Source organism: Myxocyprinus asiaticus, chromosome 38, assembly GCF_019703515.2.
Source record: "Myxocyprinus asiaticus isolate MX2 ecotype Aquarium Trade chromosome 38, UBuf_Myxa_2, whole genome shotgun sequence".
Classification (NCBI taxonomy): Eukaryota; Metazoa; Chordata; class Actinopteri; order Cypriniformes; family Catostomidae; genus Myxocyprinus; species Myxocyprinus asiaticus.
Genome location: NC_059381.1, coordinates 26,937,499 through 26,964,305, shown reverse-complemented (window position 1 = coordinate 26,964,305; position 26,807 = coordinate 26,937,499). Strand labels below are relative to the sequence as shown.

At 37.5% G+C, this 26,807-nt stretch overlaps 1 protein-coding gene across 1 annotated transcript; it reads right to left on the bottom strand.

Annotated features, from left to right (window-relative positions):
* Window positions 1-758: 758 nt before the first annotated feature.
* On the bottom strand, window positions 759-26,807 carry heatr6 (HEAT repeat containing 6). The gene is made up of 20 exons (XM_051678049.1): window positions 26,484-26,807; window positions 24,590-24,697; window positions 23,727-23,867; window positions 23,525-23,640; window positions 23,027-23,141; window positions 22,820-22,921; window positions 19,994-20,137; window positions 19,564-19,829; window positions 17,524-17,701; window positions 17,216-17,422; window positions 13,537-13,636; window positions 13,019-13,377; window positions 10,573-10,695; window positions 10,318-10,407; window positions 7,815-7,949; window positions 7,581-7,703; window positions 4,995-5,119; window positions 4,821-4,917; window positions 4,248-4,452; window positions 759-1,935 (listed from the first exon to the last, which is right to left on the bottom strand). Exons 1-20 carry the CDS (start codon window positions 26,769-26,771, stop codon window positions 1,301-1,303), a joined length of 3,657 nt encoding a protein of 1,218 aa, XP_051534009.1. The 5' UTR covers window positions 26,772-26,807; the 3' UTR covers window positions 759-1,300.

Below are 26,807 nucleotides of genomic sequence, written 5' to 3'. Positions count from 1 at the left end.
ACCTTGTTACGCAGGTCTTTTGACAGTTCTTTTCTGCTCCCCATGGCTCAGTATCTAGCCTGCTCAGCGCATGCACGTGAGAGCTAACAAATTCATTGACTATTTATACACAGACACTAATTGCAATTTAAAAAGCCACAGGTGTGGGAAATTAACCTTTAATTGCCATTTAAACCTGTGTGTGTCACCTTGTGTGTCTGTAACAGGGCCAAACATTCAAGGGTATGTAAACTTTTGATCAGGGCCATTTGGGTGATTTCTGTTACCACTATGATTTAAAAAGGAGCCAAACAACTATGTGATAATAAATGGCTTCATATGATCACTATCCTTAAATAAAAGAAAGTTTTTTTTTTTTTGCATGATCAGTCATATTTTCAAAATCAATGCCAAAATTTCACAATTTCTGCCAGGGTATGCAAACTTTTGAGCACAACTGTATATATATACACACACAGTATATATACGTATATTTATATATAAAATATTAAAGTTCATTTATGTTAACTGTTCAAATTTCATGCAAACATGCTCATTATTAAGTGTGTGTGTATGTGTTTGAATGATTCGCTATCTTCCTCTAAAGTTAATATTATACATCAGGTTTTAACTCAAAGGAAGTTGAAGAAAGAGCAGAGTCAGCTACATGTAAAGATTTTTATTTTTGGATGTTTTGGGCCCTGAAATTATTTTTACAATGCAACTCAAAACTCCATTATTTTGTATTGGTAGGCAAAGGAAATGCTTTTGATACTTGCTGGGAAATGTGAGTTTATTTAGTATTTTTAGGATCAATAAAAATTACCAGGCCTATTTTCTTACTTAAATGGAGCTCACATAAAATTATGTTCCTTAAAACAACTCAAAATCAGAGTAATGATGTCACGATTCATTCATTTGGAAAATCACTATGACATCAGTCTACACCATATTATTATATGATATATATACACATTTAAATTTACTCAAAAAGGCATTCTTAAAGGAATAGTACACCAAAAAAATGAATTGTCTGTCATTTACTCAACTTCAAAATGTTTCAAACCTGTATAACTTTCTTCTGTAGAGCACAAAGTTGTCAAAATGTTAGCCAGTTACCATTCCCTTTCATTGCATCTTTTTTCTATAAAATAAAAATGAATAAAGACTAAGACATACTGCCTAACATCTCCTTTTGTGTTCCACAGAAGAAATAGGGGTCATACGGGTTTGGAATAACATGATGATGAGTAATTGGTGAACTACCCCCTTTATATATCAAACAGACTTTTATTATATGGCTTCGCTTGTATCTGTAATTTCACTTTGATTTCTGTGGCGGTTTGCTGTTTGTGAAAGAGGAATCTTGGCTGTTGGATTCTTTTATCACCTCCAAATCCCTCACTACATCCTGTAAGAAATTCAACACGGTCTTCAGATCCTCACTGCTTTCCAACATGGGCTCTCCTTGCAGTCCCTTCAGCCTTGTCAAAGTCTCCCTGAGCATCATCAACCCATCTTCAGGCACCTTGTGATCCCCCGCCTCTTCCCCAGCATCACCATCACCACCGGCAACCAAAGCCACTCCCCTATCACTAAGGTAACGAACCAGGAAGCCCTGAAGAACTGGTCTGGACTGGTCACTCAGCGATGACCTCAGGGCCGGAAAGTCATCAGGCAGGCATAAGGACAGCAAGTGCAGGAGGGCATGACAGAGTTGAGTGCGTAAACTTGCGCAGTAACGATATTCAAGAAAGTCCTCGGTTTCTTCACTGTGTTCCAGGGCTTGAGACAAAGCATGCCACACTTCGGCGAACTGGCGAGTGTCTCCATAGCAATCCCGTGTCCCAGGAATGGAGAGCGCAGCTGCAGATTTGATGCGTACTTTGAAGTTCTTGCAGGAAGTGACAACGTAGGATAGTGCAGAGTAAGCTTCCTTGGACCAGATAGCTGTACCTGAAGGTGAAGAGGGAGTGTTTGTTATGAAAAACGTCTATATTCAGGGTTCCCTTAACCTTTTGACTAATGAATTTCCATGATGTTTGTGATTACTAAAAGGAATTAAAAAAAAAAAAACATTTTATAGAGATTGCATTGCATTTTCAAGCCGATTAAATATTTTAGAGCTGACCATACGAAAATAAACAAGAAAAAAATCCCAGACACTGCTGCTGCTTGCAAACAGTATCCAAATTATTGATTCAACATTTTCGTCATACAGCCTTCATCAGGTTTCTGACCTTAAAAAATATTGTCATATTATATAAATTGCCATGATTTTTTGATGACCATGACTTCTCCAGGGCAGACAATTACAATATTAAAATTCCCTGGTTTTCCATGATTGTGGGAACTCTGTATATTGGATTTACACCAATGAGCCAAAACATTATTACCACTCACAGGTGAAGTGAATAACGTTGACCATCTCCTAACAAGGCCACATGACAAGGTCTGGGTAGATTAGATGGTAAGCGAACAATCAGCTCTCGTAGTCAACATGTTAAATGCAGGAGAAATGGGCAGGATTAAAGACCTGAGCGACTTTGACAAGGGCAACATTGTTGAGGAAGGACAAACCACAAACCGGCAACAGGGTGTTGGGTGCCCAAGGCTCATTGATGCGCGAGGGCAACAATGGCTATCCTGTCTGGTCTAAACCGACAGAAGGTCTACTGTGGCACAAGTCACAGAAAATGTTATGATGGTTACGGGAGGAATGTTTCACAACACAGAGTGCATTGCACCCTGCTGTGTATGCGTAGCCACAGACCGGTCAAAGTGCCCATGATGACCCCTGTCCACCGTTGAAAGCGCCAACAATGGGCACGTGAGCATCTTGGAGCAGTGGAAGAAGGTCTTGGTTCAGTGAGTCCCGTTTTCTTTTACATCACGTGGACAACCGTGTATGTGTGCTGTTTACCTGGGTAAGTGATGGCACCAGGATGCACTGTGGGAAGACGACAAGTGGAGTGTGGAGGGAGTGCGATGCTGTGGGCAATGTTTTGCTGGGAAACCCTGGGTCTGGCCATTCATGTGGATGTCAATTTGGCATGTGCCACCTACCTAAACATCGTTGCAGACTAGGTACACCCCTTCAAGTCAATGGTATTCCCTGATGGCAGTGGCACTCTTTCAGCAGGATAATGTGCCCTGCCTCACTGCACACACTGTTTGGGAACATGATGAAGAGTTCAAGGTGTTGCCCTGGCCTCCAAATTTCCCAGATCTCAATACGATTGAGCATCTGTGGGATGTGCTGGACCAACAAGTCCGATCCACAGCAGCTCCACCTCGCAACTAACAGGACTTGAAGGATCTGCTGCTAATATCTTGGTGCCAGATACCACAGGACACCTTCAGGGGTCTTGTAGAGTCCATGCCTCTGTGGGTCAGCGCTGTTTTGGCAGCACGCGGAGGACCAACAGCATATAAGGCAGGTGATAATAATGTTTTGGGTCATCAGTGTATGTGATATGTAGGTGGCCTTTGTTGCTTGTTGAACATTTGTTAACATGAATAGTAGCTTAATGCCTCTTTTATAAAATGATGCCAATTCCAAAACTTTTAAAGTAGTTGCTAAGGTGTTTTGAGTGGTTTTTAGCACTTTGCTATGTGGTTGCTAAGGTGTTTTGGTGGTTGCTAGGGTGTTACTTGCTAAAGGTATTCAGAATGGTTTTTAGCAATCTGCTATATGGTTGCTAATGTGTTTTGGGTGGTTGCTATGAAGTTGTTAAAGGTGTTCTGAATTGTGTTTAGCACGTTGCTATGTGGTTACTAGGGTGTTCTGGGTGGGTGCCAGAGTGTTGCTATGCAGTTGCTAAAGTGTTCTGGTGGTTGCCAGGGTGTTACTTGCTAAAGGTATTCTGATTGGTGTTTAGCACTTTGCTATGCGGTTGCTAGGTTGATCTGGGTAGTTGCTATGAAGTTGCTAAGGTGTTCTGACTGGTCTTTAGCACTTTGCTATGCAGCTGCTAAGTTGTTCTAAATGGTTGCTTTAAAGTTGCTAATGGTTGCCAGGGTGTTACTTGCTAAAGGTATTCGGATTGGTGTTTAGCACGTTGCTATGTGGTCTCTAGGGTGTTCTGGCCTGTGTCAAAAGTGTCCACCCCCAAATCTTTATGATATTTTAGTCCCTAGATGTGGCTCAGGACCTTCTTTCAATTCAAGTCTACAGAATTTTTTCAAAGCCATTTTATTGAATGCCAAGTGAAAATTGTGCATCTGATCATTAAGCAAAAATATTTCTTTTGTGTGTCTGCACTCACCCAGAGGCAGGTTGTGATTTCTGAAGGCATTGCCGAGTGCATAGCAGGCATTCCAGCGCACTTTCATGGTGGCGTCCCCTCTGACCGTGTCGATTAGAGCCCTCATGGCCTCCTGAAGAGGCTGCTCAAACACAGGCTTGCCCAAGTGCACTGGCTGCAGGAAGTGAAGCAGATTCCCCAGTGCACGCACTGCATTGCTCTTTACCTACAACACAAATCCCTTACAATGTTTACAATCCATTATCACTTAAAGAATTAGTCTATGATACATTATTAAAAGGTGCCTTTTGTTTCCTTTATTTGGAATCACAGATATTTATATAATTAGTATTGGCATGTGATGAACATTTCTAGATTCAGCCTTCATTCTTGTAGAAGTGTTGAAGAAACTGCTTTAGAAATCGTTTGAATATGCAATGATCATGGTCTGTTTTCCCGGAAGAACAAAATCTGCTAACAGCGAATTCTGATAAAGTTCACAAGTACACTAGCATGTAGACAATCTTGATTTCACAAGGTCATTCATCAGTGAGCAGACACTTTTATCCAAAGTGACTTACACATGCAACATACCCTGTCTTTATCTCCTGAGGCTTTGGTGGCTGATCTGAGCATATTCAGCAGCAGCATACCAGAGAACTCTTCCTGAAACTCCAGCCCCACTGACTGCCTGAGGAGGAGAGAGAAACATTATTCTGCCAGCCTCAGCTTACAAACACATACATGCAATGTGAACGCTTGTCTCACATGTTGACAATGAGTGTATCTGTGAGGTTGCCGAGTGACCAGGCTGCTTTAGCACGGACGTTGGGAGAGCGATCATCCAGAGCAGTGAGGATGGCATTAGCTGTGTCTGCCACAAACATCACATCCTGTATATGGAAAAAATTACAATTATCGGTCTGATTCTTCATGATTAAATCTGGTTAGAAGTGTTTTATGTTGGCTATATAATAGGCAATCTAGTGATAAATTGTCATTTAAAAACAATATTTAGCAAAGAATAGCTAATAAAAGAGGTGATTTAATGAGAATTTTCCCTTGATCTTTTGATAAGTTAAGGTTAACTTGTAATAAAAAAAAACAGTCATATATTTGTAAAACATGATCATTTTCCATCCTCATTCTGACCCTCTGTCAAAAACACTCAGTTTTGTTGCAGATTCTCCTTTAAGACTTGACAGTAAACGTCCACTGTTATGATTGGCTCTCTGCTCTTGACTGACCTGCTCTCAGTGTTAATGTTTTCACAGTTTTTTTTTTTTTTGTCATTGTTTTAGTCTTTTGACAAAAGTCTCTTTTAAACTTAGTCAATATTTCGTCATGTCATATTCATTCATTTTAGTGAGTTTTACTCTGACGAAAATAACATATTTTAGTTGATGATGATGACTTGCAAAATGGACAAAAATAAACTGTAAAAGACCAAACTTTAATCAAATATTCAAACATTTAGGGAAACATTTATAAAAAATGTCTAATGTATCAAACATAATAATTTACATACTGTCCTTGTTGTGAAAAACCTGAGCTCCTGAAATAATAATGACTAGACTGAAGTATTACCTAATTTTTAGAAGTTAGACTACTGTACTCTGAATCCTTCATGCTTTAGAAACGTAGTAATTTTCTGTAAAAAGATATTATATTGCATGTGGCATGTTTCTTATGGAAACAGCGTATGCGCAATGCAAGTTACACAATGCAAATCACGCATGTTCTAGCTAGCGCATCATTTAGTTCAAGTTCACCTGTTCATTCACTTCACTGTGCAGATGCAAGTTGTTATATTACATATAGAGTAATGTTGTGGCTATAGTGATAAAACTCATGTATAAATAGGATGTGTTTAAATGAGGTATTTACCCCATTTTGAAGTGGTTCATTATGCCGATGTTCAGCACGTTCAACTCACGCAGCTCAAGCAGAGAAATCCCCAACATACTGGATTAACTATTAGATGAATCCATGTCTAATATTTTCTTCTATATACAGATCCTCAAGATGTTTCTTCTGTTTATATCATGCACTGTTAATATCTTGCAGTATACATTTTATCTCGTAATATTTCCATCAACAGTATGCTTTATATTAAAATCGCTTAATTATCGTCATGATGGGCTTTTTCGTAGCGTCTTCGTTATTGTTGATGAAGTCAAAAAACCCTTTGTCAACGAATGTTTTCGTCAGTGATTTCATTGACGAGATTAATACTGCCTGCTCTCTTCTTGCCAGCTCATTGCTCACCACTACTTGGTGGGCTTTGTAAGTAATAAGGTAAAGTAGGTGTTGATTTGTTGTGCAGGCAGTCAGATGCAAATGTCTACCACAGTGTGACATCACAATGTAGAGAAAGTAGAGTACGAGGAGTTTTGGCACCTTGGTATCAACAAATGCTCTTTTTGCAGTGAGGAGGAAGTTTTGAGTTCTGAAACTTACAGTATGTTTTTATTGTACTGTACAATTACCTCTTTTATGTCAAAAGATCAAGGGAAATTTGATTCCTCATGTCATGACCTCTAAGTCTAAGGCATCGCAGCAGAAAGGACTTGGTCAGAGAAATGGTGGAATACGGTCATTAAAAACTAAATGAAAGGAATATTCTGGGTTCAATACAAGTTAAGCTCAATCGATAGCATTTGTGGTATAATATTGACCACAAAAAATGATTTCTACTTGTCCCTCCTTTTCTTTGAAGAAAAAAAAAAAAACTGAGGTTACAGTGAGCCACTTACAATGGAAGTGAATGGGGCCAATCCATAAACGTTAAAATAGTAATTTTTTCGAAAAGTATAGCCAAAGACATAAACAATATGTGTGTTAACATAATTTTAGAGTGATAAAATCGCTTACTAATCTTTTCTGTGTAAAGTTATAGACAATTTTACAACTTTGTTGCCCTTAACAACGTAATGCGTAAACCCTGCAATACCGGTAAACGACAATTTAAACAATTTTACAGCTGAAATAATACATGATATTTAACAGAAGAATTCATGTAAGTGCTTTTATAAATTTATAAGCTTCACATTTCTTTCTTTAAACCCTCCAAAAAATTACAGTGCCTCACTGTAACCTCGATTTTTGCTTTTTTAAAGAAAAGGAGGGAAAATTCCAAATTATTATTTGTGGTAATAAACATTATGCCACAAATGGTGCTGACTGAGTTTAACTTGTATTGAACCAGGAATATCCTTTAAGGCTTGACTATCATTATACATGGAATTCATTGGAAAAAAATGAATTGATAAAATAAGTGTATGATGTGGCCCCTTTAAGAGTAATCATACAGATTAAAATAAGAGTCAGTCTCTGAGTTTGTGGACACTGTACCTCTCTGAGGCAGGGAAAGAGGATGTAAACACCCAGCGCTCTAACTGCGGCCGCTTTCACAACAGAGTTCTCACTGTACGTCAGACCCAGCAGTATTGTGATACACAGAACCTGTGTCTTATCCTGCAGATATTTATACACACATCCACACACAGCAGTCATGAAAGAGCTCAAACTTTCAATTTAATGCCATAACAGACTAAAGGACACTAAAAAACAGGGAAACACACTCACAGGCAGCTGGCTGAAAGCCTGTGGTAAAATAGATGAGAGGGTGTCACATGCGCTGGTCTGCAGAGTAGGATGCTGCTCATTCTGTAAAGCTCCAATCAGCGGACCACCCAAGACCTCTGACCAGAACTGAACCACCTGAAAGGGAAACAGACCAATGTAATTACACCTTTAGAAAATTGACAGGCAAATTGACTAAACAGTTGTGAAAGCTGGCATGCTGCATTTTAGTGCAAAAACCTGAATAGAGCTGTGCCTTTACTCAAGTATTTAAATTAAGGCAAACGCCTCTTAGTTTGTAAATTAAAACTTCATTTACAAAACATCACAAAGCTATTTGACTGGCACAATTAACATTTTGCCATTACGACCTGTAAAATGCAGCAGGTAAACTGAATTTCATTTGAGTTGTTTGTGAATTTTTTTATTAAACATGGCAGTAGTAACTAATCAAATGATGGAGAGGAGTGTTATAACCTGGTATATAGTGCAGTCACACACTTTCGGCATGTTAAAGAGATGATTAAGTTGTCTAGATTAGATACTGACCGATATATCGGTTTTACTGATTAATCGGTGCAGATAGTTGATTTTTTAAACTATCGGTTATCTACAAAAATCAACGCCGACATATTATTTTTAATTCTTCTGTGTTCCACTGTGGCCAAAACCCTTCATCTGGTGAACATATAGGCTACAATACATAAAGTGAATATTTACATTTAGAGCATTGTAATGGAGCCAAGATATCACTGTTTATGGACTAATTCACAATTATCAATGTGAAAAGTTATATATATATATATATAAAAAAAAGACACGAATGACAATTGACAAGCAATCACTGATGATCTACTATTGATGAATAATGATCTTCTGTTGATTAATTACTGCTCAAACAGTATTTATTAGCCCTTTTGACAATGTTTACTTCATAGTGATTCTATTGTAGTACATTGCAGATGATTGTAAGAGAGTGCTTGTTTTGTTTCCCTGGTGTGTTTGTGTGAGTTGGAAGCACAGACATTTTAAAACAGGGACTAATAACGAAATGTTTTTCATTTCGGTTCATTCGGAGCAAAAACTGTATTTTCCGTTCCGTTTCAGAAGTTCTGCAGCCTCCTTTCCAAAAGGTTACCGGTTAGAACTAAATAAAAGAAGGGTTAATAACTTTCTTTTACAAATGACAGTACTCTGTGCTAAGGGCTGGGTGAAATACCAATTGCAGTGTCGCCAGATCTCACAAGAGAAACAAGCAGCCTGGTCTGGAAAAACAAGCCCAAAATAAACCAGATTAATTTCTGCAGTTAATCAGGATAGACTTCAAAGACATTAGTCATTAATCTTACAGTTCATAAAAAATCTTTGTTTAAACACTAACCCTTAACACTTACTTAGTTTAATAATTTTAAACCATGACTTGCATTATACATAAGTAATATTGTCATTATATTCATGCTGTTAGTCAGAGGGGAACTGGCTCCCACAGTGAGTCTGGTTTCTCCCAAGGTTATTTTTCTCCTTTAACCAACATCTTATGGAGTTTTGTGTTCCTTGCCACAGTCACATTCAGCTTACTCACTGCGGATGTAAATACAATTAGTAATTAATTTTTATACACAATTTACAATAATATTTAATCAAACTACACAATGATGACTCTAAGTCATTATAGATATTACAGTTTCATTTACTGTTAATGCATGATTTTCTGTAAAGCTTCTTTGAAACGATGTGTGTTGTGAAAGGCGCAGTACAAAAAAAAAATGGCTTGACTTAAGCCACTTGTCTCACCAAAATAAGCGAAAAAAAGCAATATATTTTTTCCCTTGTGTGGTGGATTTATCGGCATAGAAATCATAAGCAGTTAATTAACATTAAACACAATTTTATTTACAGATCTGCTTCCGAGTTAAACCACGGCAACAATAATTCAGTGAAGACATGGAAAAAAACTGAGAAATCCATTTTCATCCTTGAACCATTTTTAGTCCCTGTTTTAAAATAAGAGTCCTTGTATTTCAGGCAATTTTATATTTAAAATGTCTACGTTATACACAAAATCTTAAACGTTTTCTGGTTATTATTGGGATTAGGATTGGTTGAACAATAAACTGCATCTAGGATTTTACTCATTTTGGACATGCAGCCTCTATGTCTGTGCCCTTCATATTAAGGAAAGACTAAGATTTTGTTTTAACATTCAATAAAAAAAAAGATTTTAAAAATGAACGGCCGATTAATCAGTAATCTGCCTTTTCCACCACATTAGTTTTCCATCATATCCACTATTGGTCGACCTCTAGTCTGGATCACAGTAGTGGAGTGATGCTATACAGTCCTGGCAGATTGTCCAGAAGATGCACTGGTCTGCAACATCATTCACAACCAAGTGTTTAGAACCAACTCGAAAGTTTGGGAATTGCGTTGTGCAAATTATGTTCACAGACATTTAGAAAGTTCATTTTTAAAAATATCGTGCTACACCCAAACAACCTTTGTTTACCTGGGACACTGGCACTTGTTTGGCACTTTGTGGAGTGCTGCCATCAGCTCTGTATTGCTGAATAATTCCTGTTCCCAGTTCTTCCAGAAGCTTGGAAAAAGACACAGAAATGTTAAAATAGACCTGGAAATCTGGAAAAAACCTGGCAGTTGTGTACTAGTCACTACTGGCCACTAATCCCAAATTCTAAGTATGAGCAATGGTAGTAATGTTATCCCTAATGAGACAGGCAGGGACAAAAATATAAAGATTTACTTTAGCGCCATGAAGTTGCACAGAAGGGTCCTGCTCTGTGAGACAGAGAGCGCTGAGATGACCCAACTCCAACAGTGACGTCTGAGCCAATGAGAAGTAACCCTTCACCAGATGAGCCAGCACCTGAAATAAACCCACACACAACCAATTAGGAATAAACATCTGTTCTCTCACCTCTATAAGCAATTTGTTTCTGTACTTGACGATTGTTGCTTGTCAGATTGTACGATAAGACCCCAGAGACATTTTTCGGTAAAAGCTACGTTCTCATGACAGACTGCTCAACACATATTTTAGCTAAGGCTTTGGTCACGATTGACTGGCTACTTTAACTTACCAGTCTGTCTCAGTTCGGACATTTGCATTTACACACGAAATTAAAATGATAATGCACAAACCCAAGCAAGCCTGGACATTACTGTTTTACCTAGCAAAAAAAAAAAATAAATAAAAAAATAAAGTAAAAGTGTCTGGAATCAGTTGTAGTTGGTCAAAAGAGGCCATGGACTGCTCATTCTTCAGAGCAGTAATTCTGATAGAGCGATCTAGGGCTACCTGCAACTAACTTTTATTTTGATAATCGATTAATCTTTGTTTATTTCTTCAATTAATTGATTAATTGGATTTTTTTTTAATCCTGTATTTTATTAAAATATATTTATTAAATAACAAATTACTGTATGCTATACATGATCTAGGGCTGCCTGCAACTACCGATTATTTTGATAATCGATTAATCTTTGTTTTATTTCCTCAATTAATTGATTAATTGGATTTATTTTAAATCCTGTATTTTATAAAAAAATATATATATATTTTCAAATAACAAATTATTGTATGCTATACATGATCTACGGCTGACCGTAACTAACGATTATTATGATAATCGATTAATCTTTGATTCTTTTTCAATTAATCAATTAACTAGATTTTTTTAAATCCTGTATTTTATTAAAATGTATTTATAAAATAAATGATTGTATGCTATACATGATCTAGGGATGCCTGCAACTAACAATTATTTTGATAATCGATTAATCTTCGATTATTTCTTTAATTAATTGATTAATTGGATATTTTGTTAAATCCTGTATTTTATTAAAATATATTTATTAATAACAAATGATTGTATGCTATACATTGTGTACAAAAATGTTTGAAATATAAATGTTCCAATATAAATTGCATTTAGTTTAAAAAGTTTGGAAGCACCTGGACAATTTAAACTTCTCAATTCTATATGAAAATAAAGAAAAACCAAACCACAATCAAAATGATTGTGCTCCCTTTCTCAGTTACGATTGGTTTGATAGATGCAGATGCATACACGCACGCTTGCTCAATTAAGTTCAACAGAGACTCGCTTGTGGTAAAGACAAACAGTTGAAATGGAACAATGCCCCTAATTTTGAATTCTTTTTTTCTCCTCCCTTTTCCCCAATTTGGAATGCCCAATTCCCAATACACTCTAAGTCCTCGTGGTGGCGTAGTGACTCGCCTCAATCTGGTTGGCGGAGGACAACTCTCAGTTGCTTCCGCATCTGAAACCGTCAATCCGCAGATCTTATCAAGTGGCTTGTTGAGCGTGTTACCACGGAGACGTAGCGTGTGTGGAGGCCCATGCCATTCTCTGCGGCATCCACGCACAACTCACCACGCGCCCCACTGAGAGCGAGAACCACACATTATAGCGACCACGAGGTGGTTACACCATGTGCCCCTACCCTCCCTAGCAACCAGGCCAATTTGGTTGCTTAGGAGACCTGGCTGGAGTCACTCAGCATGCGCTGGATTCAAACTCGCGACTCCAGGGGTGGTAGTCAGCGTCAATACTCGCTGAGCTTAATTTTGAATTCTTAATAATTATTCATGATAAAATATAGAAAATAACAGTAACAGAAATAACAGAAAAGTCAACCGGCCCACATTAAACTGTATTCTTATGAATTGAAGTGTTTAAGTGCTCCCATGCACATTTTTCCACTAAAGTAGTGATGTCACTGATGGAGCTCAGAGTTCACAGAATAATTGAAAATAACAAAATTGTATCGGTTATTTTCATTATCAATTATTATCAATTTTATCAGTTAATAGTTGCAGCAATACAACAATCTATCTTAGCATTAATGAAACAAAATCAATATATATATGTATATATTACGATTCCTGAAGTTTGATTCAGAGGGCAAAAATCGGGAAAATGAGAGTGTAGCGAGTTTTAAAAAACACAAATGTGACCTGCTCTATCCTTTTGTATTTTGCACTAAAGTAAAAAGAAAAGTCTCATCCAAACATTTAAATGATTATATCTTGAGAAACTTTCCTTTTTACTTTACTGCATAAAGCAAAAAAATGGGTTTCTGGACCAAAGTGACTCAAAATAATGGAGTAGGTCACATATGCTGTGGCTGTAGACATTTTTGCAAGTGCACAACAGAACACTCACCTGGAGGGCTTCAAGACGAACAGGTGAAGGTTCCAGCGATCCAGCACTGGACCCCCCAGCATCACTATCCGAATAGGTTTCTTCACGAGGCTGCGTGACCAGACTAATGCACAGCTGTAGCAGCCAGCAAGGCCCCTCCAGACCTTCTTCAACTCCTCCAGGAGATGGCAAGGCTTCTCCATCTCTCTGAACCAGCTGCCTCCAGTTCTGAGAGAGCTCCTGAGGTGTGGCGACACCAGGGGTGCTGAGGGTGGACGTGGACCCTGGTTGCTGAAGTAGGAGTTGGATCTCAGGGAGAGGAGCTTGAGTTGAGACTAATGCACCAAAGAGTGTGAGGCTGGACACACGTACATTCACATCTAACATAAGGGAAGAGAGTAAGAATGGTAAATATCTGAACAGGCAGCATTTTGTGTCATATTGTTGTTTCCACAATTTTCATCAAAGCAATAGGCCTTATATAAAATTAATTTATTTGAACACTGTTGATTGGATGAGTAATATTCTTGAAATATTACCTCTGTGACGCACATACGGACGGATCTGTTTCCACAGTGTGCTCAGCAGGCCTGGTCTCAGACGGTTATAGGGCACATTGAACACCAGGTGAGCAAGGCACTGGAGTACAAAACACAAACTGTCATTCACACTCAGAACAGAAGCAGGTTTTTTGACCATCTGGGTACAAAACTTCTGAACATGTTCCAGAAGAATAGCAATATTTGACCAAAGCACCCTGTGGGGACAGGACGGAAAAAGGGACTAAAATAATGTTTTATTTCTTACCTAAAAATGTAAAAAGTTGCATTTTTGGGTCATGGTCAGCCAATGGTAATTATAATTGCCTAATAGTAAGAACAATATACGTGAATGGAAAGTACCCACAAGGATACAGTGGCTGAAAAAAGTTGTGCGACCTTTGGGACATTTTTGCCTTTTTCATTTTTTCGATCATTTTGGTGTTAATGCCAACGGCATACATTTTCCCAAAGGTGTGTATTTTTTGGGGAATATTTATATTTCAACCTCAGTTCCTATAATACATCTATTACACTCAGGAACTTAAGGACAAAATGTCCCCATTGAAACCCATTAAAACTGCAATATTTGATCCCAGTGCCATTAAAGCATAAAATCATGAATTCTATGATATTATGCTTTCATTCCGGAGCCCTGGCTTCAAAAAACAAAAACAAAAAAAAACAAAAAAACAAAAACAAAAAAACAAAATGTAATCCCCCTTTCTCCCGAATTTGGAATGCCCAATTCCCTACTACTTAGTAGGTCCTCGTGGTGGTGTGGTTACTCTCCTCAATCCAGGTGGTGGAGGACAAGTCTCAGTTGCCTCCACTTCTGAGACAGTCAATCTGCGCATCTTATCACGTGGCTCGTTGTGCATGACACCACGGAGACTCACAGCATGTGGAGGCTTATGCTACTCTCAGCGATCCACGCACAAATTATCACACGTCCCATTGAGAGCGAGAACCACTAATCGCGACCACGAGGAGGTTACCCCATGTGACTCTACCCTCCCTAGCAACCGGGCCAATTTGGTTGCTTAGGAGACCTGGCTGGAGTCACTCAGCACACCCTGGATTCGAACTCACGACTCCAGTGGTGGTAGTCAGCATCAATACTCGCTGAGCTACCCAGGCCCCCTCAAAATTTACATTTTTAATATTTTCCACCAGATGGCACCATTTTTTTCATGTTTAGCCTATAGAGCAAATACATACTTTTTTCCTATTTTCTGTTTGCGGTATTATAGAGCACTGCAGGCCAAATGAATAAATGATGCAGCTAAAATTGTGTGGGTGTGTTGGTATGGATGTCAGATTGTGTTTTGTATGTGTGCATTGAGAAATTTGTGTGTGTGTGTGTGTGTGTAAAAAACAACAGTGACATTATGTAAACAAACTGGCATTTAAAGGGTTAAGATCCTGAAAATTTATGAATATTTGGTAGTTATGATCAGGACTGATGTTCGTTAAAAAAAAAAAAAAAAAATTTTTTGAAGGGGACATTTTTGTCCTCTAAGGACCTCCGAGTAACTTTTCTAAATTGACGCACAAGGGTTAAGTTACATTTAAAAATGTATGAATGACATTGCATTAGATATCAAAGTGTCATTAACTATGTTTCCATCCAAGGGTTTTTTTGTGACAAAAAGTTTACCGATATAGCTGGTGGAAACGCAAATTATCACAAAAATTTCACAAGTGTCGACATAATATTTTTCCGTTTAATTCTAGCGCATAAACTATGCCGATACTTCAAATGACGCGAAAAACTGGTTTGGAAACACTTTTTGTCGAGAAAATTGGCATTAATGGAAAAATATAGTGTCACTTGACAGAATTTACCCCAATCGTTAGCCTGTGTTAATCATGACGACAAGGTATACATCCTTGAAAGCCAATTTATTGTACGTGAAGCATTACTCGCATTGTTATGGATTGGTCTTAACAGCATATCTGCACAGATCCGATGCTGCAAACACATCTGCGTCATGACACTTCCAGGAATGCCAACACATATCTCTCATGCACCTGTCATCGACAAGTGCACGGAGAACAAATGAATGGCCACTCTTTGCGATTAATCACGGTAGTCATCCGTTTATTTATTAAAGCTACTTTTCTACACCATTCAAAATAATAGACAGCAGTCATGGAATTAGCCCACAATACAAAAAACATATCATTTCTAAAGATGTTTTAAATTAAAAATAAATACACAATACTAGGAGCCCAATTCTATAAAATTATTGTTTAGCTTACTTTTGAAAAAATGCCAGCAAAATTCCCTGTATTAAATAAATGACCAAATGAATAAAGCATTAATTTAAATAAATAAATTACCAAATGAAAAAAATAATATTGTTAGGCCTATATACTTGCCTTTTCTTTACACAAAATTAAATTAGCCTTGCCCTGTTCTGTAGACGAAAACAGTCGGCTGAATGACATTTTTAGAAAGTTCTACACTTTTCTCAAGGCTATAACCTATCAGGACTATTTGTCCAATGCTGAGTTCACTTTCAGAAGACAAGCTTATGAACATATTAAAACTTTTAAATATTTTAAATCTGACCCTCTTTACCTCGGATCGCATTTGCTGAGCTTCTTCAGAAAATGTAAATTGCATTATGACGCTAAAATTAATTTTAGATGATAATCAAGTTCAGTTGGTCGTTATATGTTGCTGGACAAATATACGGGACATAATGCAGTTGAGATGGCAATGCTTTAGATTAGATGACTGATCAAATTAGCCTATTGAATATCAGGAATGTATCATATGTAAACCCTGATATTACACTGCATCAATTTTTCTTTAATAGCTGTGCACACAGCATATACACGTCGATGGATGGTCCTTATACTAAGACCAAAAGCTTCCCCATTACTTGGTGCAGGTTGCCAGCTTGAACAGGGCCATGACGATTCGCTTTTGGGTCGGAACCGATGGCAACCTGCGATAGGCACAACATCAGGACCAATATTACAGTCCTATCAGAAGGGCAACTGTTCCCTTTTGATTGCAATTCCTCCTCTTCTGATGCATTTATTTGTGAAATTAAAATGACAGTAAGCTGGCTAATTTCAGTTGTCTCAATACTCTCCCCATTTTACCAAAATGTCTGGGGAAAAAAATTAGGGACATCTGGGAAGTCAAAAGATACACAATTAGCGATATACACACATTTCTCTATGGAAACAGCTTAAGAGCATTTTTTTTGTGATAAACCAAAACTTACGTGACAAAGTGCTTTTTTAAGCATGACGTCATCACGCACACCATTTTTATCGATAAAAGGCCACTTGAATGGAAACAGGCAGAAGACGACAAATTTCGCAAAATATTTTTATGCATTTTCACTTTGTCGATAACAAAACACCGCAAAAAGTGGATGGAAACTAGGTTACAGATTTTAAATAAAGATAGCACTTAAAAATAAAAAAATATTACGTATAATGTTCAAAATTTAAACAAAAATTTATGTGGACACTTCATACAGCCACTAAAAACTAAACTTGGGACCAGTTGGTTAATAAAAATTACCAAAAAGATTTTTTTGCAGGTTTGATTTTTTTGTTTTCCAATTCAGTAACATTCACACATTTTAAGTGTAATCTAATTTTTTTGGAGGCCATTGTATATATACACAAGATTTTGAATGTCTTCTATTACCTTTAAGACTTGAGTGAGAGTCTGGCATGAGGACTCTGCAAGGAGTGCTAGCAGCAAGCAGCGGTGAAGCTCTCTGAGGCTGGCAGCTAACGTGGCAGAAAAGGGCGTGAAGGCCTGGCGAGGTGCACTGGTGTCTTCAGCGGTGGAAAGGAACTGTCGAGAACCTTCAAGAAGAGCAGACAGTACCTGCAGAGAGCCTGCCCGCACCTGTGAGAAAAAGGGGGCATGTTGCAGGCCAAATAGCAACACTACGTATTCCTTTAGTGTTACTGGGTGCAAAGAAGAAAAAAAAGCAACAACAGTGTTACCTTTGGGGAGGGGTCTTTTAGGGCAATGGTCAAAAGTGTAAGAGGAGAGGGGCCTCCAATCGATGGAGCGTCTGGAATGAAGGAGGACCAGTAGCCGTAAAGAACTCGTTTTTCAACACACTTCACCACTGCCAGGAAACACTGTAGCGCACTCTGCCGCACACGTGCTTGATACAGCCTAGACGGCAAACAAAACAAACATATACTACCAGTCAAAAGTTTGGACACACTTGGACTTACTTTACGTTTCGAATGAACAAACAAAGAGAGGGAGACCAATATATCAGTTTTACAGATTAATCTGGGCCAATATTTTATTTTTCTCCGTGTTCCTCCTTGGTTGAACTATAAAGTGCATCTGGGATTTGTTTTCATTTTGGACTCCATGTATGTGCCTGTCATAGAAAGGAAAGACCAAGATTTATTTTTTTTAACATTCTATAAATCGATTTTAAAAACTATTGGTCGATTAATCCGTTTTCTGCCTTTTTCACCACCTTAGTTATTGTATCCAAAACCCACTATTGGTTGACCTCTACTTACAAACCTATGGACCTAAAGGCTAATAAGGCTTATGCTTAAATGCTTGAAAATAGTTTTGTGGACAATAACAAATATAAATTGTGCCTATGTATGAATTTCATTAATAAACTAAAATGTATTAATCCTTTTTTAAGGATTTGTTTGACCGAACAGTAAAGTAGGCACCTAATAAGTGTCTTGAATGCATGGAAACACCTTCAATACTGTTTTAAAAGCATCCAAGGTGGCACCTCGTAAAGCTGGTTGAGAGAATGCCCAGAGTGAGCAGAGCTGTTATCTAGGAAGAGTGGCTACTTGTAAGAAGCCAAATAGCAAATATAGTGATTCTATTTATTTAACTTTTTTTGGAGTAAGTTTATTTTTGACAGTCAATTTCTATATAGCCACATACATTAAAATCTTGTCTATAAAAAGCTATTGAACATTTAATTTTAACGTTTGTGTTCAAGATACAGTTCACTGAACAATCGTTGACATTTTGTGATCACATTATATGGGGCAAGTTGTCACAATCACAGTGGTGTAGATTTTATGTGAACAAGTCCTCACTATCACAACCAAAAACAAATCTACAGCTCTCTTTAAATCTATGCCTCCATTAAACAGCCTATTATAGGATTTTCATCAAAAGTTAAAAAGTAATACAATTACAAAGGACACAATTATTCATTAAGCAACAAAAATAGAAAAGTTTATGAACAAAAATATAAAAACATTGCTTTGGCCATAACATATTGTAATTAATACATAGTAAAAAAATTAAGACATTTAAAACACGTGACAACCTGCCCATTCAATACAAATGTGACAACAACCTGACTCATGAAAAATACCTAAGTCCTAACATCAAAAATGGGTAATATTTTGGTAACAAAAAACTGCCTTCATAATATAACTGACACTTGCCTTAATGTATGCCAGTGTGCTTTTATTGTGTTCAAATTTTACCCAAGAGCTATTACAAAAATATGTGAACATTTACTTTGGAGGGTAGAATCAACAAAAATGATTCAAAGATTCTAATTTCAGTGTTTTGACTAGGTTTTTGAAGTCAACATACAAATGACGGCAAGAGAAATAAAATTTCATTGTTACCGAGATATAGCCTTTGTGACAACATTCCCTTGTTAACTATAAAATAACACAAATGGAAGTAAAGGAATTAGGGAAGACCGGGGCTTGTTGTCCCTGGTCTCCCCTAATTCCTATACTTCCATTTGTGTTATTTTATAGTTTTGATGACTTTAACATTATTGTAAAATGTGGAAAACAGTAACAATAAAGAATGAGCAGGTGTCTCTACTGGTAATGGTAGTGCATTTTTACAACATGTTAAAAAACAAAACAAAATCTGCAATTTTGTTTTGTAACAGAACAAAAACATGCCAAAATATGTGTATATATTAATTTGTGTGTGTCAATTTTCTAGGTCATTTACCACTTGTCAATGTTTTATTTGACCTAATAACAAGGCATTAATGGTGCTCAGGGTCAAACCTGAGTTTAGATTGCATTCCTCCCTCAGGGTCGGAGAATTCCGAGTCAGAGCTTCCTTTTTTCCAGGAAGGGTACAGATGAGGAGTCACTCCTGATGGGGATGTCAGACTAGAGGACTGAGAGCCAAGTGACCAGCCACTTTGATCCACTCCTCCTCCCCCAGATTTAAGAGGCTCATCACCCTCTCCCTCCTCTCCATCCCTCTTCCCCTCGGCTCCAGCTTTCTTTCCTTTCCCACGAGACTTCCGTTTCTTGTTCTGTTGGGACTAAAGTAGAAAAAAGAAGTGATTTTATCCATAATGTAACATTGAGAAATCATACAACTACAGGGTACAAATTACAAACAACTTTCATACTGTATTTTTGAGACATGTCCACTTATTGCCATGACTTTCTGAACTTTTTCAGCAAAAATGAATTGGCAATTTACCCCTGGAGTTTTTTTCTGTGCAGTCGAATCTTGTGAGGGTTCAGGCTTTGCAGAGGAAATAGTCTCGTATTGAGGGAGAGGAGCTGGATACAACACCTGTGGCATCTCCACACTTATTCCTGGCAGGCCATGGAACATGAATCTCTGACAAAGGGACAACGATACTGTCAAACAACTGTGGGAATCAAAAGGATTCTTCTCACATCCCGAACATCTCGACCAATTCCAAAAAAAGCGTTCACAGGCGTTTTGATCAATTCATTTCCATGACTTTTCAATTAGCTTTTTAAAGGAATAAATTAAAATTCTCTCATCATTTAATCACCGTCATGCCATCACAGATGTGTATGACTAACTTCTGCTGAACACTAGGGCAGAAATGACTAGTCGACGTTATTGTCAATGTCGACAATACAAAATTGTCACCAAAAATTTTCATTGTCGAATAGTCGTTTGATCTCATTTAACGTAACATGAGATCACATTAAACTAATGATGACACGCGAGAGCAGCACTGCAGTTCGCGCCTGACTGAGGAGAGGAAGAATTACACAGCTCACAGTCCAGATGCACTCGAAACTTTCACAGCTTCAGGTGATGTAGATCACAAAATATGAGGGAATTATACAAAAATACCAAATAAGTAAATACAGAAGCACTCTCGTTGTAGAATAAGTGGAGCTGGAGCTGCCGCTCCCCTGAAGCAAAACTTGCGTGTCGGAAACACCCTGGCGTTATATCTTTAATGCAGTTCTATTTAATGTGTTATAGCTTTATTAAAGTTCAAATAATACAGAAGCAGATCATGTAAATAACTACAAACTCCAAAATTGGCATTTCTCTGTGCGGTCAGCACCTCTTCCATGAGTTGTGCAAATGTCCCGATCTAAGGGGGAGAGATCGAAACTGCATCCGGCTGATGCACACTCTGATGCTAGATTATAACGCAATGGCAACTTATTGAATCATAATATATGCGTCACAGTGCATTTCTTATTGTGAAGAAAATTGGCAAAACGTAGCTTTATTAATAAAAGAGAGTTTGTTTTTTTGTGAGTTAAAGATGGATTGAAGTGAACAGAAAGGTGAGAGAGGGCAGTCTTCGACCCATTATACACTGCAACAAAATATGTTTTTATTTGTTTTTGTTTTGGCTTGTTTTCCGATATAAATATCTAAAACTCCTTTAAAACAACGTACATTTACTTTAGCAGCTATACTGCAGAATTTTTATTTTTTTTTTAATCTGAGAATGTTGAATATAATATTAAAAATACAAATATTTTAAAATATCAAAAAATCCTTTAAAAAAGATGCATTCACCTGAGAAGCAGCATATAAGATATTTAGACTTGCTTTTAGAGAATAGATCTTGAATATAAGTGTATTTTGTCTTTACTAAACTCACAGAAGTATAACCAAGTGAAAAATTACACTTATATACAAAATACACTTATATTTAAGATACATTCTCTTAAAGCAAGTCTAAATATCTTATATGTTGCTTCACAAGTAAATGTATCTTGTTTTAAAGATTTTTAGACAATTTTAAATGATAAACAAGACAAAAAAAATTGATAACAATAGGATTTTTAGCAGTTAATTCTTTACTGAATTAAACATAAAAGGTATTTTTTCCCTTTAATTCAGTGAATGTCATTTAGAGGTATTTTTAAAAGATGATTTTGTCCTCTTTATTGTTAGTAAGCATGTTTAATACAACCTTTTAAGTTGGGCACAAGCTGAATAATTGGTTAAGAGCTAATGATTAATCGTTGCAATAATCGTTCTAATGATCATTAGATTAATCTATTATTAATATAATTGTTAGTTGCACTCCTGCTGAACACAAAGATTTTTTTAGAAGAATATTTCAGCTCTGTTGGCCCTTTCAATGCAAGTGAATGGTGGCCAGAACTTTGAAGCTCCAAAATGCACATAAAGGCAGCATAAATGTAGTACATAAAACTCCAATGGTAAAATCCATATCTTCAGAAGTGATATGATAGGTGTGGGTGAGAAACAGGTCAGAATTTAAGGTGCTTTTTTCTTCTCCCTGCCCAGTAGGTGGCGATATGCACAAAGAATGTGAATCTCCAAAAACAAAAGAAGAAGAATGTGTAAGTGTAAGTGGAGATTTAGAGTAAAAAGGGACTTAAATATTGATCTGTTTCTCACCCGCACCTATCATATCGCTTCTGAAGACATGGATTTACCCACTGGAGTCTTATGGATAACTTTTATGCTGCCTTTATATTCATTTTAGAACTTCAAAGTTCTGGCCACCATTCACTTGCAATGTATGGACGTACAGAGCTGAGATATTCTTCTAAAAATCATTGTGTTCTTCAGAAGAAAGTCATAAACATCTGGGATGGCATACGGGTGAGTAAATTATGAGAGAATTTTCATTTTTGGGTGAACTATCCCTTTAAGTGTTTTGAGATAACTGGTTAAGGATTTTTTTTAATCATTCAAATTCAGAACGATTCGCTAATGAATCATTTAGAACATTTTGTAAATCAGTTTGTGTGATTCATTGAAGAGAACTCAAAAGTACACAACAGATTGTAAGCAAGTTTTACTCACACAAAAGCAATATCTAGAAAAAGACTAGACTAGAAAATAACAAAAAAGATTTAAAAATCAATATAGAAATTTCCACTACAAATTTTTTCAATGACATGGAATTTTTCAGGCCACAATTTTAGATTTCTTGATACTTCTATGTTTTCATGACCATGAAAACCCTTTAGATTTCTTTTCAAACTGCACAATCAATCTATAATCATATAGCTGTAAGAACATATAGAACTGTATATTTACCTTGAGCACAGCCAATAAGGTTCCAAGATCCTGGTTCTGCACAGCTTTCCATTTCCCCCCACTGAGAAAACACTGCATTCCCTTCAGAGCACTATGCAACAACTGAAACAGAAACATTTGAACAGTTTGACAGTAGCCTATTACATCAGCTGAATTGATATGACTGAATAATCGTATCATATCATCATATAAACATGTAGTACTGACTGTACAGAAGACAATATTCTCCACATTAGGCGGTTTGGGGTACTGTAGTGTCCGCAGCTGGATTCCATAACATACACCTTTATATGGCTCCTCCAAATATGGCTGACCAGGAACACTAGTATAAACAGAATTTTTTTCAGAATTTTTTTTAAATGTTTCATCATTTATTTTTGCTTCGTTTTTGTTTTAAAATGACTTTTATACATAGAATTTATTGTTTTAGCCTTGTCCCAAAATCAGACTTCCAATCTTAAATAATGAAAATCCATCATAAAAATATTAATTATGACATGCTTAAAATTATGATAATTTTAATATTTATTGAAAAAAAGCATTTCAATATTTATTGTCTGAAAAATATTTAAAACATTTTAAAAATTAGAAAAGTGAAAAGTATTCTTGATAAGTAATATGAGACATGTGATACATAAACAAAAAGAAATATCAAGGTAACCATCACTTTATTACTTTAAATATCAGACACTGGACACTGCTCACCTGAGGCACAGATTAGCCAAGCAATGCACGGCAGAGCGACGCAGCTCTATGTCAGGCTGACTGGGGTCACCGTACCTCACCAGAATACCACTTGGCCCAAGGAGCTCTGGAAGGTGCTAGTAACAATATAAACATACATTTTTCTGCATCAGGCACATACACACTTAGATTAACTGAAAATTGCCAGGTCTGTCACTCTTACCCTCTGACACTTGCATCCATTGCCATACACCAGTGATGAGAGGGCAAGCAGCACCTCTGGGTGAGTCCACGAGCTGCATGTCCGCAGAGCGCGTGTGCTGTATGACACCAGAATATCAAGTGTTTGTTCATCCACTATTACCTGCAGTTGAAAAAGCAACTTGGGTTACTTTTCAGAAGACTGTGACACTTAAAGGGACAGCTCACCCAAAAATGGAAATTCTGTCATCATTTACTAACCCTCCTGTTATTTCAAACTTGTATGATACTCTTTTCTTCTGTGGAAGACACAAAAGGAGATGTTAGGCAAAAAGAATGACAGCCTCAGTCACTATTCACTTTTATTGTATGGAAAAAAGATGCAATGAAAGTGAATGGTGACTGGGGTAGTCATTGTGCCTAACATCATCTTTAAGATCAAAGTATACATCGGGTGTGTGCATTGCAGATCCCTCTGCGCACAGTATGAGTAACGCAAATTGCGTCATCAGCACAGCCACGCAGCTTGTCCGCGATGCCTAGATTTTCTTGACTTGCGCAAGCGGTCCTCATCTATGCGCGTCATCTGCACATGCACTGGCCATTGACTGTACGAAAAGAGTGTCACAAAGCAGTTGAAGTGCACATGCGTCGAACACGTTCCTGTTCATTCGCGGTAAGAAAGGTATCCTCACAAAGGCAACGCTGTCGACCGGCGCGAGGCGATCGGGAAAGCGCAAAAATGAAGTATACCTTGGTCTTCAGTGTCCATATGGGTTTGAAACAACATGAGGGTGAATAAATAATGACAGATTTTTAATTTTTGAGTGAACTATCCTTATGTAGTATGAAACCGTAATTGCATTAAATATAACTACAACATACCTGCAGCTGGTTTAGAAGTTGATGAATCAATTGGCAGAGTTTAATGACCAGATGCTCTTGGCTCAGAGGAACCAGGCGACTCGCTTGCACAAGCAGCTCGCACACAACCTAAGGAGGATGACAGCATTGCTGTGTCTCAGAAACTAGTTAACTGCCAACATAGACAGCATTTTTGATGCCCCAAAATACTGTCTAGGTAGGACAGTACCAGCTCTAGTTCTCAGCTGGTTTATCTGATCAGATCCAAGCCAGACCAGCTGATAGGTGCCCAAAAACCTTTTAAAAGCAGCAAACAGACCAGCAAACCAGACATATCAGATAATTATAAACAACCAAAAAAACTACTGCTCATAATAAGTGTTGTTACAAGGAAATGGTAATGGAAGGATGCATTCCAAGGCTGCGTTTCCCAAAAGCATCAAAAGCCTAAGTAGACTGTAGAAATCATTGGTGCCAATGGTCTCTACAATCAACTTAAGCTTGAGAAGCTTTTGGGAAACGCAGCCCAAGTCAGTTAACAGAATTTTGGGCATCAAACTTGTGAGGCTCCTATAATTCCCAAACCTGTGGTTTAGGTAGGAAACTCACAAGGTTTTGAGACAAAGCCCATATCTGTCATCACACAACTAGGCTCAACACCAAGTTAGTTACCCACCTACAAAGCATTTATGGTCATCATCAGAACGTTAAAATCAAATGTTTGAACACATCTATGCTCATTTGCCCTCTTCTTTTAAAGATCAACCACCCTAGTCTGGGTCTCAGAATATTAGATGCCTATCTATACCATATTTTGCACATTAGGGGCATATTCCTTGGCTCTCTAGGTAGGCAGAAAAAGTTGACACACAGTCCATATGTATGTCACAAGAATCTAACTATACATTTAAAAACTACTGCTGAGTGTTGTTACCAGGGACTGCAAGATTTTCAAATAGTCTTTTTATTTGCTTTCTCCTGTTAAGACAGGGACACCAGTGATATGTCTGGAAACCTAGTGAGCTGCCAAACTAGACAGCATGTCGGGGTATCAAAATGTTCGATTCAAACTTTTGAACATGCCAAATGAACATTCGATTCAAACTTTTGAACACACCAAATGAACATTCGATTCAAACTTTTGAACATGCTAATTTAAAGTTCGATTCAAATTTTGAACGTGCCAACTGAACGTTCGATTCAAATATTGAATGCGTCAACTGAACGTTTAGTTCGAACATTTGAATGCGCCAAATGAACGTTCGATTCGAACTTTTGAATGCGCCAAATTAATGTTGGATTCGAACTTTTGAAAGCGCCAAATGAACGCTGGATTCGAATTTTTGAATGTGCCAACTGAATGTTCGATTCGAACTTTTGAACACGTCAACTGAACATTGGATTCGAACTTTTGAAAGCGCCAAATGAACATTGGATTCGAACTTTTGAAAGCGCCAAATGAACGTTGGATTCGAACTTTTTGAAAGCGCCAAATGAACATTGGATCCGAACTTTTGAACGTGCCAAATGAACGTTGGATCCGAACTTTTGAACGTGCCAAATGAACGTTGGATCTGAACTTTTGAACGTGCCAAATGAATGTTGGATTTGAACTTTTGAACGCGCCCAACTAAATGTTCGATTCGAACGCGCCAAATGAACGTTCAATCCGAACTTTTGAACACGCCAACTGAACGTTCGATTCGAACTTTTGAACACGAACGTTCGATACGAACTTTAGAATGCGCCAACTGAACGTTCGATTTAAATTTTTTAATGAGCCAAGTGAACGATTGAATCGAACGTCATATGACGCCCAAAATTAGTTGGGCTAACTAGGTTTTGAAACACACCTCTATCTAAACTAACTCTTTCCTTTTGTGAGTGTAACAGTATTAAGGAAAATAACCCATACCTCTGGATGAATGTTGTCATAAATTGTGTAGTTTTCTGAGATTAGCTGATCAAACAGAAGATTAAGCTCAGTTTTGAGAGTCTGGCTGTCAGACGGTCTCAGTGATCTGAGTTTATTAAAGCAGCGGCTGATCTGATCCTGCGCTTCCGCATTGAGCTCATGTTGCGCCTTTGATGGAGAAGTAAACCTTGATGCATTGAGTGAGGTTGATGGAGGCTGAAATTCCAGTGTGTTGCGATGAGAAGAAAAATTTAAGTTCGAATCAAAATATGTTAACTTACCGGCCATCTTTACGGGGTCAAAATAGCGAGTTTACTATGGCGA

Excerpts from the sequence above, each read along its gene's own strand:
- heatr6 (XM_051678049.1), bottom strand. The coding sequence starts at position 26,771 with ATGGCCGGTAAGTTAACATATTTTGATTCGAACTTAAATTTTTCTTCT. Across the intron at positions 17,702-19,563 it reads GGAATGCAATCTAAACTCAG|GCTGTATCAAGCACGTGTGC; the intron begins GTTTGACCCTGA and ends TTTGCCGTCTAG. Across the intron at positions 17,423-17,523 it reads TAAAAGACCCCTCCCCAAAG|GTGCGGGCAGGCTCTCTGCA; the intron begins GTAACACTGTTG and ends TTTTTCTCACAG.